General features: G+C 43.3%; 1 protein-coding gene across 7 annotated transcripts in view; it reads left to right on the forward strand.

Moving 5' to 3' along the window:
• The first annotated feature begins 1,976 nt into the window (after positions 1 to 1,976).
• The window catches only part of LYPD6 (LY6/PLAUR domain containing 6), a 127,436-nt gene continuing 116,831 nt past the window's right edge, over positions 1,977 to 12,581 (forward strand). For 2 of the 7 annotated variants that reach the window (XR_011428209.1, XM_070240910.1), the window contains exon 1: positions 2,099 to 2,360. Coding sequence is in view for 3 of the 7 variants with exons in the window: in XM_023622865.2 (XP_023478633.1) it covers positions 2,313 to 2,360 (48 nt within the window). In the remaining 4 variants the exon portion in view is untranslated. Of the gene's footprint in view, positions 2,361 to 12,581 lie in introns of all 7 variants that reach the window. The other 5 variants (XM_023622866.2, XM_023622865.2, XM_023622864.2 and 2 more) reach the window with 5 other exon arrangements.

Consider the following 12,581-nt stretch of genomic DNA (forward strand, 5'->3'; position numbering starts at 1 on the left):
TTTAAGCTTTTAAGGGACATGATCACTTTTGTCATTCTTAAAGAGAGATTGCAGCATGGTGGCTGACTGATTAGTAGAGCAGTTAAGGCTGTTGCTGATGCCTGGGTAAGAGATGATAAGGGTGTGGCAGCAGCAGTAGACATGTTGAGGAGGGACTGACCTGAAAGCTATTCTAGGAGACAGAATTTATGTGACTTGGTGATTGATAAGATTCGGAGGGTAAAGAAGGAGTATTTAATATTTTAGCTCTTCTGATGCCTGAAGAGTATTGTATGTTGGGAGTTAACGTATTTAAAAATTTTTTTCTTGATCAATATGTATTACATGTTCTCTAGAAAATACATAAAGCATAAAGAAGGAAACAAAAAATCATCTATAATCCCAGCACACAGAGATAAACACTGCTGAAATTTGGAGTGCATATCTTTCTATCCTTGTTTTAAAATACATTTTGGAAAAGAGATCCCAAGGGTTCTATCTCCACCCAGAACTCAGAGCCTCATGAACTGCATTAATATATTGAACTGCATTTTGAACCCAAATCATAAGTTTTAACTAAACTATGAGCTGAGGCAATTAAAAAAAAAATCAAGTGAACTAGGAACACGGATGGGAACTTCAGAAGGAGGAATTTCTTCCCTGGAGACGGGATAAGTGGCAGCGCTGACACTTATTAATAAGTACCAGACTCTAACTCTCAGAGGTAGCCTGCCCAGTCCCTGAGGGGCATTTCCAGGTTCAGTTTGATTAATTCCTGTTCAATTCATTCAACATGCTGAGCCCTGCAGGAAGACAGCACCACAAGGAGCGCCTCCCGTGTTCCAAGGTTCTAAAGGAGCGCTGATTATTTTTGCCCACTTGAACCTGGAGCTTGTGTAAACCTGTGTACATAAACGAAGTAAGAAAAAACTTGCTGAGGTTCAGGAGGTGTTAATCAAAAATATGTTGTCGGAGGCCCTTCCAAACAGAGAGAATGGGAAGGAAGTTAAAAAAAGAAAAATAATAAGGATGCTTTTATGTTGAAAGGGGGTAAGGAAGAGCAGAGGCAGGAAGACTCAGAGGGGGCTTGCCTGAAAAGAAGCTCGAAGAATAGAAAGTCCAAGGAGGAGAGAGAGGGGCCTCAAGGATGAACAAACAGAGCCACAGGGGCAGACGGTCCTCGAGCAGGTAGCCCTGCAGATCAGGTGCGGGCGCAGGCGGGGCTGCGGAGGCGAGCTCCCGGCTCCCGGGCTCACCCGCGGAGTTCCTCCTCCAGACCTCCCTGGGGACCTTTCCTGGTCAACCCGCTCCTCGCCAGCGCCGGCGGGGCTCCGAGGGGAGGCGGGTGGGGGCGTGCTTCTCTTCCACTCTGAGGCTCCGGATTGATACAAGTCCAGGAGAGTCACACATGATTTACAATAAGGAAGAGAAAATCAATACCTCTTGAGAGGTTGGGGGGCGGGGGGCTTCACTGGGGGGAGGGTATGGTAGAGGGTGGGAGAATTATGTCCACTAAAACCCACACCGGATTCCCACTTTCTCACGGAGATCTGCCTCCCAGACTCTCTCCCCTGCTCCATCGTCTGGCCCGCAGTCTGGGTCTTCTACTGCAAACGTCCAGTGGTCCAGGTCTGCCCTGGGTTCGGAGCTCGCCCTGCTCTTCAGCTACTGTTCCTAAGTGCAGCGAGCTTCGCGCGGCCATAGGGGTGGCGGGGAGTAAGATCTGACCGGGGCCATTCCACACTGCCAGGCTTTCCATCCCTCTGCTGCTAGCCAAGGTGAGGCGAGCGGCTCAGGGGGTCGCTAGCAGGAAGGAATCGTTGCAACCTGAGCAAACACTGCTCGTTTTGAACGCTCACTGGGAACGAGCTTCAAGGGCAGGTCTCAAATCCTCCCTGTTCCGCCCGCCGGACTCGGCTGACTCACCCCGCCGGCCAGAGCGCGGGCCCAGGCGCCCCACCTAAGGCCAGGCGGTCCGCTCCAGCGGGCCAGAGTTTGCAGACTTGGCGCTCAGGCCGACTCTCCCGGAGTTGGGTCTTGCGCGCCGGGCCAATGAGCGCGCCCGGCGGAGGGCTCGGCTCCCCCCGCGCGCGCTGATTGGTCCGCGGCCCGCGAAGCCGGGCTGGCCGGCCGCGGCTGCGGGCGGTGGCGAGTGCCCGGCGCGGGTGGGAGTGGCGCGCGCGCCCCTCACCGCCCCCCGCCCCTCCCGCCGCGTCCTCTCCCTCCCTCCGCCCTCCCGGCGCTCCCTCGCTCCCTCCCCGCACTCCCCGGCTCCGGCGCGCGCTGGCGGGGCTCCGCATTGCACACTCTGGGGGCGCCGCAGTGTTCGTGGGATGGGGCAGCGGGCTGCCGCTGGCGGCCGGAATCCGCGTGCAGCCCGGGTGAGTAGAGGCGGGCTTCCCGGGAGAGCACAAAAGGAGAGCCGGTTGGTGCCAGCAGCCCGAACTGATGCGGGGGCCTGGGCCAACCGGGCAGTGGGCTGAGTCCTTGGAACTACCCAGTGTTTGGACAGCCCCCCGGGGGGAGCGGAGCTGGGGTCCTCGCCTCCGCATCCCGCTCCGGTGTTCTGCCTCCGAGTAGGCAGCCAGCACTGCGCGCAGCGTGGGCAGGTCCAGAGGGGCGTGTGTGTGCGTGTGTGTAGCGCTGGCGCTCAGGGGGTGGGATGGAAATGTCTGGAGCTGCCAAGTTCAGCGCTGGAGGAGTCTTTCCCAAGAGTAATTCAGCGCCTTCCCAGGGCCAAGCGTGCGTCCACCAGGAACTCCAGCCTGAGGGAGTTCCCGGGCGGGGAGTGGCGGCGCCCCACATGTTGCTGCGGGGCAGGAGCGGGGCGGGCGGTGGCCGTGGCCTGGCTGCGCCCACCCGGAGCCGGTGCCCCAGGTGCGGTGAGCGGGGGCGCCTCCAGCCATTGCGAGAAGGCGCCAGGCCCACTGACCACCCACCTGGGCGCCTCGGCGAGGGGGCCGTCCGTCCACCCAGCCAGGGCTTCGCCTGGGCTTGACTGGGCGACTGCTTTTCTCTCTGCTAACAGCAGTTCGGTTGATTTACATTTGGATAAACAGTCAATTTCAGCCTAAAACTCTCTATTTGTGGGTCTGACTCACTCTGACCCCCACCACAGTCTCACCATCTCTCCGCCCCTCCCCTCCCCCGCCCGCAGTATCGACCCTACTCCTCTCTGCGCGGTTCAAAACTTGGTGGTTGAACGTGATTGCATCCGGCATGGTCCCTGGCATCTTAAGTATCATAGTCATTTGCCATTTCCTAGGGGACTATAGGACTTGTTATAATTTGAGGGGGGCGGGGCCGGGGGACTTTGGTAGCAATCTACTGGTGGAATAGCACTGGCCTCCCAGAGCGTATGACAAAAAGAATGTTAAGCTTCTCTTCTCCCTCTGGTAACCTACCCAAGGTGTGACCTCCAAAATTCAGTTTTCTTTGTGGGAGGCTAGGGAGCTTAGATTCTCCAGGGGGAAGCTTATTTCTTGTTAAATTGACTTACGTGGCATACACTGTGTTCTGCTCTGCTCTGGCCAGCCATTGCAGATGCCGTGATGTTATTAGAGCAGTTCTCTTAAAGCCATTACATTTTCTGTCGAGTGAGAGGACTCGAGGAAGCTGCTTAAAATTTTGAAGCTGCACCTTATTTCTCTAGAAGGCATTAATGGTTACTATATATGTGCTCACGTGTATCAAGTTTGCAAAAGATATTTGTGCAATCGTCCATGAAATGGCTCAATGCACATTTATGTTAAACCCATTTAAATGTAAAACATCTATCTGTTTTCAATTTTAGTTTCCACCTTGACCAAAGGCACCAGACTGAGACAGGACTTGAAAGAGGCTTCCTTGTTTAAACAGAGGTTTTATAGAACTCCAGTCCTGAGAGCACACAGTAAGCTTTCTGAGCTTGTAGGCACGCAAAGGCTGTTAAAAATTGTGAATTGGTTTCTCAGGGTAAAAATATCAGAAATGCTTCCAGACCAAAAAGGTAGATAAGATTCATGGGCCTATATTTTGAAGCTGTTGACAGTCTTTGTAAGATGAATGTTTATATCAACAGAATGCATAAATGGGGCTGATAACAGGCAAATAATGCCAAGTAAAAAACCATACCATATATTGCATCATGCTGTTCAGTTTACAGGGCACATTAAACTGCTGCTAAATCTGTTATTAAAGTGTCTGTGAGGAAGTCAGATTTTTATCACCCCCATTTTACAGATGGAGTAACTGAAGCTTTCAGAGATTAAGTGAGTTTTCCAAGGTGAATAACAGAGTTCAAGTTTTTTTCCCAGTTTTTCCCTCCCTTGCTCCCTCCTCCCTCCCTCCCTTCATTCCTTCTTGCTGGGCTACATTCTTTGGTGTTTTCCTGCTTCTAATTTCTGCACTCTTTTTACTATCAACCCATGGCTTCAGGACCATTCTGTACCAATCCCGAAAGGCTTTGCTCTCTACCAAGTATCACTTAGCTCCCACTAAGGTGTGGGCTGATAAAGATTTAAGGAGAAAGCTAATAATGGTTTTAAGGAACTACCCTTTTCAAAGGGGTATATTATTTTTATTAATGAGTTGTTAAATGTACAAGCAATCGAAACCCTAAAGAATGAGGTCCTAATGGTAGTATTTCAGGAAAGTCAAGTGACTAATAATGGCAGAGATGTTTGAAACATCGTGAGTCTCCCACTTTATGAGCAGAAACTCCTCATAAAGTCTGTAGACAATTACAACGAAGCCCTAATAAATGATTATTTCATTAGTGCCATTCTTATTTTAAAAAGAATTGGCAAAACAGATTACTTAAATAAACCCAGAACCACTCTGGAAAAAAAAATACCCACTTATCAAAAGTCCTGAAATCCTTGTTAGCTTGTTTACAAATGCAACAGAAGACAGTGATTAAAGAGAAATCATGTTTTTACCTGTATTGCTAGCAATAAGGAGTTTACAGGTATCTGTCTATCTGATTATTAAAAATCCATCATTTGCACATCTGTTTTTGGAAAATTATTGTTCATAGTGTTTATTTGTGACGTTGCATAATATTTATTAAGATAGAGTTAATTTTATTTGCATTAAATAGGTAGTATTGAGTTTACTAGTAATAAATCTTGGTTAAGTATGTGGGCTTTGGGTTCAAGTTCTGGCTTCACATACCCTGTGAGGCTTCAGAAAGTGATTGTACCTCTCTGTGCTTTGGTTTCCTTATGTGTGAAGCATGGGTAATAATGATACCTACCTCATGCAGTGTTTCAATTTATCCATGCAACCATATTTAGTAAGCACCTACTATGTGCCAGTACTGCTCTAGGTGCTAGGGATACATGGACAAACTCCTTGCCAGTGCAGTTTATCTAAGAGTTAATGACATGTTGCATGTAAAGTGCTTAGCATAGAACATGACCCCTAGTAAATGCCCCATGATTGTTGGCTGTTGGTATCATACATTCATTCAGAGAATGTTCACTAAGTGCCTAGCAGAAGCAATGTGGATTGGAGCATATAATGATACATATTTCAATGATACGTATTTCAGTTCAGTTAAATATTCCAGTGGGAGGGGGAACTCCAAGGAAAGACATCAAGTACACAATCAGTTCTCTAAAAGAGACTTCAGTGCAGATGTGTTACGGAAAAAAAATGGAAGGAAATACTTAAAAAATCAAATTACCCATAAGAAAGTGGGGAGTATTTCCCACTTATGGCAACTTATGATGAGAAAAAGAAAGATCTTGTATTCAAGCTCTTTGAAACACTAAATATATAGCAAAAAAATAAAGGGAAGAAAAAGAAGGCTTACTTAGATACATGTAGTGGAAAAGGAATATTTGAATTTAATATTTGAATATTAAATTGAGCCCATGAAGGGTGACAGATCCCAGGCACGCTGAAAATGAGATAAAAAGTGAATATGAAAAAAATCTTTGCAATGGATTCCCAGAACAATACTGAAAGATTCTTAAATACTGTGAAATGAGAATTGTGGAAGCACTTGGCTTACCTTATACCAAATATATACTCAGAGATACAAAGAGAACATAGTGTAAATGAATTCTTTGCTTCTGCTTTTGCCATGTATTATTCCTACACCCAGGCTTTTCAAGAAATAAACACGTTGGAGATAATACATCAGGAAATGGCCAGTGTGCAGGATATTCCAGACCTAATCAACAGACTAGATACTAAATTCCTAAGACCAGATGGCCATTACCCCAGTGTGTTGAAGAACCTTTGTCTGTAAGTGACAGCTCTCTGGGGCGTTGGCTGGCAGCCTTGGGGGGCTTCTGTCAAGGGAAGGGTTTCAGGGAGGACCCTGGAGCCATCAAACCAGATCCAGGTCCCAGTGGACAAGTGGGTGATTATTATTCAAAGCAAACACAGTTTAAAGCAAATACAATTTATTTTGTAGAAAGGGGCAATAGTATATTAGAGTTAAAGAAGGAAGTATGTGTGTGGCTACAGTGTTGTAGAAAATGTGTTATTTTTAAACTTTCAAAAAGCCTGACCAGGTTTCAAATCCCAGTTCCCTCCCTATTTATGAACGTTTTGTTTGGCCAAGGAACAAAGAGTGGAGATAAATAGATGTTTCTCTGAGTGGACAAAGAGGCTCTTTGGGCAAGTAGTTTGAGGATGGTTTTATTTAAACTTTTATAAATGTTTACAGATGGTATGCAGTTCTTACGGGTAAGTAAAAACCAAGCTGATAAAGTTGAACCACAGGAATAACTTAAAAGACAACCTAAATGGGAAGAAAAATAACAGAAGATTAAAGTCAAAATGGAAGATTAAAGATAAGTGTCCTTGGGAAAAGCAATCCCAAGCACATTTATAGGAGATGGTTTTAAATTCTCTTCTCATCAGCAGTCAACATAGCTGGATAATATTCTCTCGGTTTGGATCCCGGGTGTGGACATGGCACTGCTTGTCAAGCCATGCTGTGATAGGTGTCCCGCATATAAAGTAAAGGAAGATGGGCACGGATGTTAGCTCAGGGCCAGTCTTCCTCAGCAAAAAGAGGAGGATTGGCAGCAGTTAGCTCAGGGCTAATCTTCCTCAAAAAAAAAAGGAGTAGGACATAAAATTATATATTAGTGTGATGCCGTTTTAAAAAAGTGTAGTTGTCAGGGCCACCCTGTGGCTGAGTGGTTAAGTTGGTGTGCTCCGCTTCTGGGCCCAGGGTTTCTCTGGTTCGAATCCTGGGCATGGATGTGGCACCGCTTGTCAGGCCGTGCTGAGGCGGCATCTCACATAGCACAACCAGAGGGACCTACAGCTAGAATATACAACTATGTACTAGGGGGATTTGGGAAGAATAAAAAAAAAAAAAAAGAACAATATTGGCAACAGATGTTAGTTCAGGTGCCAATCTTTAAGAAAAAAAAACGTGTAGTTGAGTAAGTTTATATAAATCCTCTCTACCTACCTGTTCATCCATCTATATAGAAAGAAATGAATCAACATATTGACAGTGACTGTCTCTGGGTGTTATGGGATTGCAAATGGTTTTATTGTCTTTTACGTCAATATTTCACAAATTTCCTACAATGAACATGTATTGCTCTTATAAAAAAGCTGTTATGAAAATAAGATGTATTATAACCTTAGATTTCATATAGTCTTACTCTGAGAAAGGCTCTTTTGATTGTCATTTCTATGTCTTCTGCAATTCTGTAGTTGAAAATTTTGCCTTCTTTTCACCCCTGAAGTCCCTCTATGTAAAAGGCAGCATATTTAAATAATTTTTTTGTATTTGGTCTTAGGGAAAAATGTGGCTGAAGATGAAGGCTGGTGCTTTCTTTAGTGAGAACTGGGAAATAGAAAGGGATTCCATTTTTGCAATAACTATCAGGATATGAAGAAGCAAGTTAATGGAAGCACTGCTGAGTCCTTCCTAGTGTGTAAGCCCCGTGAGGACAGGGACCAAGTCTCTTTCTTTTCTTTTTGGCTCCACAATGCTTGCCTTGGTGCCTAGCACATAGCAGTCTCCCAGTACATACTGTTGAATGTTTTGAATGGAATGAAAGGGCTGAAAGCTCCTACAGAGTCGCAGAAATTGAAATAAGAAGAGATCCTAGGGCCCATTTTGTCCTTGAGGTTGTATGATTCACTGAAGTCTTAGCTATGATCTGTAAGTCATCCTGAGATTCCTTGTTGCATATAACCCCTGGGCTGCAAAAGTGGTATGTGTTGGTCATCTAGGATCCTCTGGCTTATTCTTGACTTTTGACCCAGGTCCTGCCGCTTGCTTCCCTCTCTTATTTCATGTTGTTCCTGTGTTTTTAGACTGGAGTTTTGTTTCTTTCCTTGGCTCTGGACTTTATCTTTATCTCGGGTCTGGGCTTGAATTCACCACCTTCCTTTCCTGCTTTAGTGCATATGATCCCAGTGAGCTCTGGCCCTTCCTGATAAGCTAGAATCTTTGCAAGATAAAAATATGTACCCAAACTATTAAATATTAACAATTGACTATTAGCACCAGATCCCTAGAAGAAACCTAGGAATCCTTGTATGTTGTTCTCCAACATCAGCTTAATAAGGTGCTTATGCAGTAGTATACTTGGTATTGTCAGAAAGAATCTTAGCAGAAGGATGGATGATTTTATCTTGTTATTATGTAAAATTTGGTGTATATGTGACTGCATGCAACTTTTATTCCTCAAAAAAGACAGACGTGAAGGACCCAGATAGGAGCCCTCAAATGATTAAATCAAGCCTCAGGATTGTGGATGAGGATTTGGGGGAGGTGGCCATTATCTGATGACAGAATATAAAGTTTTCTAGTTTGGAAAAATAAAAGCTCAAGGGATAGGACCGTTGTCTGTCCGTTATGAAGGTTACTGCAGAGCCTGCTAAAGGATCTTCTTGGATTCAGCTGCTCTAACTCCAAGACTACCATTGGTCACCTGTGGCACCCGTGTAACCAGAAGGCTATAGGACAGGAACCACTGCTTGCCATCCTTTGTAGGAGTCCTTGTAGCAGTCCACATAGCACAGCTCAGGTGTGAGGAGGTGAGATCCACACTGACAGGTGCGGGAGCCATCCTGGCTTAGAAGCCTCATGCCCCCAGAAGCTGATATCTCTTGTGACAACTCCACAGACAAGCTTCCAGGATCCCATAAGGGATGTACCCAGTTTCCAGAATCAGGACCCTCCGAGAAGCCCTGAGTATGAGTTCCCCATCAGGTAATTTTAGTTTTCTCTCAATCTACCAATTAAGGATCATAGTTATAACTCGCGACTAGTTACCGTTAACTAGTAACCTAGTTGACATTTTTACCCTTATCAGGTTGCTACAGAAGAAGAGCTAGGCAGATACCAGAAGTCAAATTTTCACGCACACAGTTACAAATAGAGTGAACTTGGATTATTTTTCATGAAAATAAAAAACTAGAACTAGAACTCATCTGTTGGTGTTTGAAAGCAAGGAGTTTTAGACAGAAAGTAATAAGCTCAAAGACTATGTAATACCCCTGTCTCCTGTCCTGCATTCCCACCTGCTCATCCTTACTCTCTTTTTTGCCAAGAGGGGATGCAGGCTAAAATTAAAAATAGGTTCAAAAACATTTTGGTGTATACATGAATGATTACCATATAATGGGTTGTTAGGTGAAATGAAAGTATTGGGTGTGAATCTTCATGTTTTGATAGACCTTTTAGAAGCCATAGATGTAAGAAACCATAAACCCAGGATTATTCCCCTATCTCTGCCATTTTTTTTGAAATCATGATTGTTACTTGAATTATCAAAACAAGTATCTTTAAGCATTCTAAATGCTTAAAGAACAACACAGTTAATGTGTTTGAGTGGTGGGATTTGGGGTGAACATTTTCAAAAACGTATTTCTTAGTATTTTTATACCCTAAAAAGCAGGAGAAATAAACCTCACATTATTCTCGTCTCGCTTTTTTCCTTTTTAGTACCCAATAGTATAATAAATTAGCAAATGTGCACATTATTTAAGTTTCCATCAAGACATCTAGAAAAACTAGTTCCTTTATGCCATTAAAGCAATTTAGATAATGTATGCACTTACTTGCACTTATAAAAAGAGCATTTATTGCTCTCTGCTTTTTATTTGCAGGATTCTGCCTGTTTGTGAGGGAATATGTCAGTTTTCCATTGGCAGAGAGGCTGTGTGGAAGAAAGGATAGAGGCCTGGGCTCTCCCGTGTTGTAATCCTGGCCCCACCAGTTGCCAACCGTATGACCTTGGGCAAGTTATTTAGTTTCCTCCAGTTTAACTGGTTGCCATTAACTAGCTGGCTGACCTTTAGCAAATTAGTCACCCACTGTCTGGGCTTCATTTGCTTCCACTATAAAATCAAGAGGCTGCACTAATTTAAATTCCCAGATGAGTAGGAACCAACATATATTTTTTGACATTTAAAACTACCCATTAAATGCTGATCTAATAAAATAGTTTTGAGCAACTGAAAGTGTGGCATAATGTTGGTATTTAGACCAAACTAAATTAAAAGACAGAGTTCTTGACTTCTATGAGCATGAGATCCATAATAAATAATTGAAAAGATGGAGCACATCTCCCTGGAATCTTGTTGTGTAGATTTTCACTGTTCTTTGACTTGATTATCCATGTGGAATACATTTAATTTCTTAGAATTTTTCTGTCTTGAAGAGAGAAAAAATCAACTTTCAAGTGTTCTAAAAATATTACCACTTAAAAATACTGACTTGAATAGAGGTAATATTCTGCATTTACGTGGTGTCTTTCCGTACAAGATCAAAGGAAGGGTATTAGAAGTACATGGTTTTTCTTTTCTGTATAACTTCATAGAAGAATTTTCTTTTATGGAGTTCTTTTAATTCATATTCCCAATCACCCAACCGAGTGAATTCACAGAAACTTTTGTAGGCGTTCTGACTCGTTCTTCGTCAGGAGTGTCCTTCCATCCATTATTTCCCAATTGATAATCCTTTTTATTCTTCAAGGCCTAGTTCAAATGCAGCCTCCCCAAGGAAGCCTTTTCTCCTGATTCCCTGGTCCATGTAAATTTTACTCTTTTACTTATACCTGCATTTTGTACTGACATACTGTTTTTTACATCCTAGCTTATTGTTTACGTAATGTCTTATTTCTCTTGAATGCTAGCATGAGTGTATTGTCTTGCACAGAGTAAGCTCTCAATAAATATGTTGAATAGAATTACAACTTTCATAGAGAAAAAGCTGTAAAGATTGGGGAGAAGGGGGGAAAACCATAAAAGATTGGTTTACATGGAAGGGATAAGTTTTGTATATTATGACAACTGCTGCCTAATTTTAGTCTTTGGATGCCCATGAAGAACAAATAGATACCACACACTGTGACTATTATCCTCAGAGACACTTCTCTACTTTGGTTTCCTTAGGAATACCTTCTAGGTACTGAGAGTCTTTACGGAACAGACCCTAAGCCCCACATCACCATGACCTAGGACTTGGGAAAGTTAGCTCTGCCATCTTCGCAGGTGGAAGTAAAAAGGTGGCTGCTTCACATTTTCATAGTAAGCTGTCCTGTGCTTTTAAAAGTGTATAGATAATTTCTATTAAAAAAAAGAGAAAAAGTTCAAAGAAGAAAATAATCATTCCCCTTTTTATCACTGATATTTAAGTATTCATATGTAATTTCTTTAGTACCTTGATAGTCTTCTTTTTCTCGAGTTTCCATGGTGACTACCTAGCTATGTATATAGCTCATTTCAGTGTGTTTGATACTTATCCTAATAGAATAAAATAGAGGACTATATATCAAACTTGCTGTATGTAGATAAAGATATACAAAGTCCTTCTGTGGTATTGGAAAACTCTTTCAGGAGCCAACTCCCATATGGCCCCCTTCTAGTAGAAGTGAATAACGCATAGAAGTTAGGGCTGGTGCTTTTTAAACAGAGAACTAGACAAGGTTAGATCTGTTTAATCTCTAATAGCCAATGTTCTTCTTCCTGTTCCATTGTCATAGACTGGAATCACAGCCAGCTGAGTTAAAATGTTATTTTTTTATTGCAGTAAGATTGGTTTAGAACATATAAATTTCAGGTGTACATCGTTACATTTTGATTTCTGTGTAGATTACAGCATGTTCACCACCCAAGGATTAATTACCATCCATCACCACACACGTGTGCCTAATCACCCCTTTCACCCTCCTCCCTGCCCCCTTCCCCTCTGGTAACCACCAATCCAATCTCTGTCTCTATGTGATTGTTTGTTGTGTTTTTATCTTTTACTTATGAGAGAAATCATGTGATATTTGACTTTCTCCCTCTGACTTGATTTGCTTAGCATAATACCCTTAAGGTCCATCCATGTTGTCACAAATGGCCGGATTTCATCGTTTCTTATGGCTGAGTAGTAGTCCATTGTGTATATGTACCACATCTTCTTTATCCATTTGTCCCTTGATGGGCACCTAGGTTGCTTCCAAGTCTTGGCTATTGTGAATAATGCTGCAGTGAACATAGAGGTGCATGTATCTTTACGCATTCATGTTTAGGTGTTCTTTGGATAAATACCCAGCAGTGGAATAGCTGGATCATAGGGTATTTCTATTAATTTTTTGAGGAATCTCCATACTGTTTTCCATAGTGTCTGCACCAGTTTGCAC

This window comes from Equus caballus, chromosome 18, assembly GCF_041296265.1.
Source record: "Equus caballus isolate H_3958 breed thoroughbred chromosome 18, TB-T2T, whole genome shotgun sequence".
Classification (NCBI taxonomy): Eukaryota; Metazoa; Chordata; class Mammalia; order Perissodactyla; family Equidae; genus Equus; species Equus caballus.